The sequence below is a fragment of the Phalaenopsis equestris genome, unplaced genomic scaffold (genome assembly GCF_001263595.1).
Source record: "Phalaenopsis equestris unplaced genomic scaffold, ASM126359v1 Scaffold199961, whole genome shotgun sequence".
Lineage (NCBI taxonomy): Eukaryota > Viridiplantae > Streptophyta > Magnoliopsida > Asparagales > Orchidaceae > Phalaenopsis > Phalaenopsis equestris.
The window spans coordinates 1-7,873 of record NW_018219805.1 but is presented as its reverse complement, the minus strand read 5'-3'; the positions used below and the strand labels follow the sequence as shown (position 1 = coordinate 7,873).

General features: G+C 35.0%; 1 protein-coding gene across 1 annotated transcript; it reads left to right on the top strand.

Moving 5' to 3' along the window:
• Positions 1–3,779: 3,779 nt before the first annotated feature.
• On the top strand, positions 3,780–5,232 carry LOC110035794 (cyclin-dependent kinase inhibitor 1-like). The gene is made up of 4 exons (XM_020740083.1): positions 3,780–4,198; positions 4,280–4,335; positions 4,417–4,587; positions 4,666–5,232. The coding sequence occupies exons 1-4, from the start codon at positions 3,839–3,841 to the stop codon at positions 4,733–4,735; spliced, it is 657 nt and encodes a 218-aa protein (XP_020595742.1). The 5' UTR covers positions 3,780–3,838; the 3' UTR covers positions 4,736–5,232.
• Positions 5,233–7,873: the final 2,641 nt, after the last annotated feature.

Here is a 7,873-nt window from a genome sequence, read left to right as displayed (position 1 = left end):
TTTGGAGGTGTCTAGGGGCAAAAAACCAAGTTGGGTATTTCAAATATAATTGGGTAAAGAACCATTTTAAATGAGTCATAGACCAATGAAATCCCATTTTGGATCCTCATATATTGGTCTTAGCCAAGGCATTGTGAGGGTATTGTGAAGATATGGTGAATGTATAGTGTACCTTAGCTCCAAACCAACACCCAGGGTCAATCCTAAGGCCAAGTAACCCTATAGGAACTCTTCTTGAGCTCCCCCATAATGATCTTACCTTCTAAATATTAGAGGTTAGGACCAATATGTGGAATCTCAAAGAGTTTTGAGTTTCTAATGGTGAGGGTACCTTTTCTAGTTTTCTAAGACTAGTCAATAGGAAAGTCATATGGCTAGACCTAGGCTACTAAAGAAGTTTATAGAGCTCAACCAAAAGTGAGGTCAACAACTATATACTTAAATTTTTTTATTAATCATAACGAGTTCTACTATGGCGCATATGAGATCCTTTAAACCTTATAGGGTTTCTTGTTTTGACTTTGTATCTTGTGATTTTTTGTTCATCTTCTCTAGGTTTTCCTTTCCCTGTCACTTGGAAAATTCTTGAGACTCATTTTAAATAATTTATTTATTTGTTTCCTATGTGTGGCATTTTAAGTTTGGTTTCTAGGATTTTCTTCAAAACCTTCTAAGGTTTCTTTGTGTGATTTTATTTTTTTTTGTGATTTTTTTATCATCTTCTATTTATTTTTTGAGATTTTTTATTTCATTTTTTTTAATTTTTCTGTGTGTTATATTCTCTGTGATTTCTAAGGATACCTTCGTAACCTTTTTGATGTTTCTTCGTGTGGGTGTGTTTCCTTTGTGTTTTTATTTACGGATTTTCTTATTTTTCCATTTCTTTTGGGAAATCTATGAGATCTTTTTTTTTTCTCTTACAGTTTATTTTATACTTTTTAGGGTTTTTTTGTCATTTTTATTTTATTTGTGGAGTTCTTTTTTCCTCCTTTAACCTCAACTTCTTCTTTTGTCTGGTTCTGGATTGACTCTTGCTATTGGAAATGTTTGATTTCTTTTAATACTACTGCTGCAAATGATTTTAATTTGTTCTATGTTCATTGTGCAGAGGATAAAGTTGTTTCTTCGAATGAAAAGGTTGATGTTGGTTCACAACAATGGAATCTTTCAGTAGTTGGGTATGCATTATGTAGAAAGCCTTTATATGATAATATTCATCAAATTATAAACAAGTTATGGAATTTGAAAGGTTCAATTGAGCCTCTTTGTTTAATCAAGGGTTTCTTTTTTGTTTAAATTTACTTGTTCTGATGATGTTGAAATGGTTCTTTGGGGTGCTCATTGATTTATTGCTGGCAAGCCTTTTATTTTTAAGAAGTGGACTATTTATTTTCGACCAATATGTGAGGATTTTTAGGAAATTCCTATATGGATCAAATTTCCTAACCTTCCTTTATTTGTTGGTCCAGAAAAAGTATTTAAAAAATTACTAGCAAGATTGGTATCCCTCTTGCGGTGAATGCTTTGACTGCTAAGACTTCTAGACTTTCTTTTGCTTGTATTAATGTTCAGATTAATGTGGATTCACCATTATCTGAAAATATTACTATTATTTTTAAAAATTGAGAATTTATAAATCTGGTGATTTATGAATGGAAGCATGTTCTGTCTAAGATTTGATCTACATTTTCTCATCACACTTCCACTTATTCGAAAAACACTTCTATGTTGGTTAATGATATTCCTTATTTTAGAAGAAGAATCAAAGTAGATTTAATGTTCTTGGAAATGTGAGGAATAAAAGTATTTCGTTGAAAATTTTCATTTTCTTTAAAGAACTAATAATATTAATATCATTCTATTACTCTGGATCTTAATATTGCTGCTCCTGTTTTAACTTTTAATAATGATTACCCTGATAATATAGATCCTAAATTTGGATAATATTGGTGTTTCTTCTATGGTAAATGATGTTGTTGTTTTGCAGAATGAAATAAACATTTAAGAACAGATTGAGCTGATTACTGCCAATAATTTAGTATCTGACAATATCAATATTTTTAATAACTTCTCTTTATTAGAAGTTTTAAATTATGATAATATTGATGAGATGTTAATAATGTCTTAATTAATTGATTTTAATATTCATCACATTCACTGGTAATTCGTTATAAGTCTAGAAATTGAAAATTTAGGAGATGCACTCTGATTCAATTATAGATTTTTATAAGTTATAGGTTTTTATTTAGTTTTTTGAATTTGAATTGATGTTACATGTTAGATTTTTTATGCCTTTTTTTTTATTTTGATGATGCAATTTTTCTTTTTCTTCACTATTGATTCTCTTTTTTATTTTTTTATCAATTTTATATAAATCTGGATGAAATTTTGGTTTTCAGCCATTTATATTAATGGTTAGGTTGTTTTTTTTCTGATTTCATCTCAGATACTCTATTTGATTTTTTCTCTTTTGGCCTTATATTTAGGTTTAAGTTATAATGTGTCTGTTCATATAATGATAACTTTGCCATTCTTTAGAGAATTTATTACAGTATGATCTTTTCATTTAAAAATGACTAAAAACTTTTTTTTCAACCATTTAATTTCTAAGGTTTTATACTATTATATTATCTCTTTAGTTTCATGTGGAGTTTCTTAGTCTTGATATGAGTTAGGTTGAGCTTATTTATTTCACACTTTAAATTCACTTTTCTTCATTTGTATAGCGCAGGTACTCTAGGACTGCTGAGTGGATTTATTGCTTCGTGAGTGATGATCGACTTTCTACTATTTTGGAATTGTTGTCTTTTGTTATTTTTGAATGATTATTCAGGCTTAGTTGTTATAATATCAAAGTTGTTTGGTTTGGTGATGTCAGATCAATAATATATTTTCAATTATTGTTGATGATTTGGACATTGTAGATGTTTGCTATTTCAAATGTCTTTCCAGCAATGTGTTGTTTATCTCTCTTTCTCGAAGACTCTTCGATGAGATCTACTTTGGTGATGTTTTGAGAGTTTGTCATTCCAGATATTTGGAACAGTGATGGTTTGAGTCCACATAAGACTTTTAGTTTGTTGTTAATGTTTTGATGTTTAGTGCTATTTGGATATGCATTCTATTTTTATTTTATTTTTATTGATATAATTTTCTTATAATTTCCCAAAAAAATGACAAATAAAATTAATAAATATAATATATAAAATCACGGCAATTTTTTTATTTATTATCACCTCGATTAAAAAATTAAAAAAAAAATAAATAAATATTGGCTCGCACTTTTGAGGAAATGGAAGCGAAACTGTCTTATCAAGATAGGATAATGCCACATTAATCCCCACCGTTAACTTCTCACGCCTGAATCATAATGGTGGCTTCATATTTAAGCCATCCTCACCGTCCATGTGATCCTCGGTGGTCCCCACCAAAACCGCGGTTCCGACCCTCCACGAGATATTGTTCCGGTCTTTTCAAGAAAGCTCTGGGCTATTACAGTAATTTCATCGAAGACACAATTATGACGATCACTAACGGGATCAAGAGTCACGCTCACTAGTCTTCCGGTAGTAGCCGGTTGGTGCGATCCGGAGCCCAGCAGCCACCTGCAATAGCCGGTGGTAACTGATTGCCACGCGTCGGGTTACGGTTCGACAGTCCCAAACGACCCGATCCAGTTAACGGCGCCGTTACGTAAACCCGGCGCAGTTAACGAGAAAGTAGAAAGCATCAATTCGTCGGAACCTGACGCAATATAAATAGCACTCACCACGGTCCGGCGAAATCTGATCTTCCTTCCTCCTTGTTTGCGCTTCAGTTCTGATTTCTTCAGAGGAAGATGGTGAAATGTATGAAGAGGTGTAGAAGATTCGCGAAGGTTGAGGTGATGGAGGTGTCGAAGGTGGTGGGAATGAGGACGAGAGCGAGATCTCTCGCGCTTGCTGCGGCGGCGGAGGTGAGGGATAGTCGGAGCAGGAAGACTGCTAGATCGGTGGATCAAGATGTGCGAATGGCGCATGTGAAATTTAGGAGTCGGAGTTTGGTGATGACGCATCGGGAACAATCGAAATTGGTGTTTAATGCCAAAGGGAGAATCTGCGGGAATGGACAACAGACCAGCTCGCGGTGTTCAAGTAGCTCTTCCTGTGAAGCGGTGGAGAATGTCGATATATTGTTTCCAACTGTCACGGTTCACGAGGTGATCTGGTTTAATCTTTTTCGTTCTTGAAGGAAATTAGTTCATAGTTTCGTCTCACTCGAATTTTGTTCTCTTTTGAAGCCATGCGAGGAAGTCGCTTGTAGCTCCATTCGTGAATTCGAGTGGTTTCGAGACAGGTTTCAATATTTTTTTTGATTTTCTCTCTCCTCCGTCTCAATTTCGTGTTAATGAGAATTTTCGAACATTTCACTTTCCAGGAGAGAGATCGAACAGTCAAGCAATCAAATTATCTATTCGGGAGAGCTGGATTCATCAGCTGAGGGAAAATCCCGGCGGTCCTTGCCTGAATTTAGGACCCCGCCCGCCGCCGAGATTGAAGAGTTCTTCACCGTCGTGGAGAAATCATTAAAGCATCAATTCGCGGCCAGGTAATTAGTTTTTTATAGAACTGTAATATCAATCTTGCTCTCATTCTCGCTAATCAGAAACCGGAAATCGATATGCAGGTACAATTTCGACTTTGATAACGAGGTTCCATTGGAAGGACGATACGAATGGGTTCGAGCAAATCCATGAAATCACGCTCTTCGATGATGAGAATTAGATCGAAGATCCGTCAACTTAAAAGTAGGCCAAAAATTAACTTAATTTTTTTAACTTCTCTTCCTTAGTAATGTGAATTTAGTGAGCAGCGAAGCAACCGCCTTCATCTCTCACTTCTCACCTCTGGACCTCAGCCTTAAATCTCTAATGCCGCCCCTCTTTAATTTATCTCCTCTCACCACCTTCCGGAGAACCTTCTGAGCTCAGACTTCTCTCTTACCGTCATCTTCCTCCGGAAAGAAAAGAATTCAAAAGAGAGAGAAGGAGAATTGTAATAATTTAATTAAATTGGTTCGCCGTAATCCGTGCATTTCCATCATCTTCCCAGTTCTGCACTCTTCCATGTTTCTCTGCTCAGGTAGGTAGTATTCCAGGTGCAGCAGTGCTCGATCACCGTAGGATTTTTCATCGGACGGTGTAATACAATGCTACTGTAACTTTCTGTTTCAATGATTATTTTTTGGTTATTATTGGTGCGTACTTCTTCATTTCTTCCTTTTTGCGGAGGTACGACGCGCGGCGGTGAACTCACCGCGAGGCAGTACTGGGAAGGTGGCGAGGTCGCCCGGCAAATAATATTGATATGGACGTTTTAATCATTAGATTTATTTTTTTTTATATTAATGAAGCAATTAACTTACTAATTAAGAATTAAATTACACTATTTAAGTATTAATTCAGTTATTAAGTTTTAATTTTAATTAAATTTGAATAAAACATTTATATATTCAAGTCCAATGTGCTCTTAAGAGTTCTTTGGTCGCAATAATTAAGTATATGTTACATAGGAATATATATTTCTGTATGTTCAGGTGTTACCTTCATGTTTTGGCTATGAAATAAAATAAAATTGGGGTCATACTCGCTTACAAATTTAAGATAACTTTAAAAACTCCTTTTTTTTTTAATCTAATGGATGTTGAATTCACCATGATTGGGGGTATTTCAAATTCATTGTTTGGCATAATGCAAAAGTTTCATTCCGACTGTCTTGGGAGAACACCAAATATATCACCACAAGCTTAAGCTCTCCCTCTCTTCACTATGTTTTCACTACAAGAAAATATTACATACAATTAACATATATGTGGATGACGGTGTGAATCCACTGTTGTTACACTTAAGTTCAACTGCATGTTGTTGCGAATATGAAAACCGGTCCACTGCTCAAATTGATATTTTCTCATGTTTGGCAGTAAATTGTATTTGATACTCGAAATTAATTGTTAAATTAATTGTTCTTAATTTCTTTTATGATTTGTTGTAGAAGTGAAAAATAAATAATTAATGAGCTTCATTAATTATTTGATTAATTTCTTAATTGGTCTAATGACATTGTGGAATTAATAAATAGACATGTTAGCTCTCCTTGTTCTCCTTCTTCAACATTGATAGCTTTTCAGGTTCTTCTTCTGGTGTGTTTTGCATTGAAGCTCTTGAGTAGAGAGAAAGAGCAGGAGAGAATAGGAGGAGAGAAGAGATAAAGAGGTAGAAGAGTGTTTTCTTGTAATCGTCGAGGTGATCAACGGGTGTAATTCCTCAAGCTAATAAAATCCTCTGTAGCTCCGTGTCGTAAGCAATTTGTCGAACCACGTAAATCTGTGTTTTTCGTTGTGTCTTTTCTGTTTTGTGAATTTTTCTCGATCTAATTCTTTATTTTATTGCCATCGTTTTTCACAACAACTGATATCAGAGCTCAAGTTCGAATATGAGGGAAATGAATGGCCAGAGATAATGTGATGACATCAGGGATCGAGAAGTTTAATGACACATATTTTGGTTACTAGAGGATGCAGATAGAGGACTACCTATATGGGAAGAAATTTCATCTTCCGTTACTGGGAAAGCGACCGGAAAAGATGGATTCCCTGTGAAGAAATCAGACTTAGAGCTGACAAAACTTCCACCAAAGAAAAAGACATTGCACAACAAGTGTGTGTATCGGGTGAAGACTACGCTTGATGATAGTAAGATGTACAAGGTTAGACTTGTTGAAAAGGGCTTTCAGCAGAGGCATGATATTGCCCATGCAACGGGAGTTGTAAGCAGAAACATGAGTAACACAAGAAAAAGCTTGGAGATACAAAGCTACGTTGACGATGATATGTCAACTAAGGGTGTTGCTCTTGAGAAATTGAAGTTGTGCTTGACTTTAGATGGTCTTCTGACATGAAGACCGATGCTTTGAGTTGCAGAGATGGAAGATATCATGTTTGAAGAAACGAGCGACACAATTAGTAGATGATACAACCAATGTACCAGTCTCAAAGTGAGAGATTTGTTGTGAATATGGAAACTGATCCACTGCTCAATTTTGGTAGCAAATTAGATTTAATACTCGAAATTAATTGTTCTTAATTTCTTCTATGATTTGCTGCATAATAGAAAAAGAAATATATAATATGTTTCATCAATTATTTGATTAAATCTTTCATAGGCCTAATGACATGATGAAATTAAAAATAGGCATGCTAGCTCACCTTGTTATCCCTCTTCGACATTGGTAGTTTTCCAGGTTCTTCTTCTGGTGTTCTTCAGATTGAAGTTCTCGGGTAGAGAGAGATAAGGAGAGGAGGAGAGGAGAGAAATAGTGATTTATTGTAATCGTCGAGGTGATCGACGAGTGTAATTCCTCAAGCTAATAAAATCCTTTGTAGCTCCGTGGACATGGGCAATTTGCCGAACCACGTAAATCTGTATTTTTTGTTGTCTTTCTGTTTTTCATTTTTCTCGGTCCGATTTTTTGCTTTATTGCCATCGTTTTTCACAACACATGTAATATTTTCTCCCTCAGTATACTAACAAATCCATCTTTGCAACCCTGATCACTCACTCTCCGCGAATATATTCGTGTAATCTTGCACTCTCCCTACAACCTTGCAAGTGTAATTTTATACATCTTCATCTCCATACTCATGATTACTAGCACACCATATCTTCGTACCAATATGTTATTATCTCTACATCGTGTTAGTCATTGCTTCACCTTCAGTAGCAGTTTCAAATTGGGTTCATGTGCCAAGTTCAAATCTGACTCAAATTGACCAGGCTTAAAATTGCTAGCCTTAAACTACCTTTGAATGTTAAACATGTCAGAAGGTCCAATTAGAA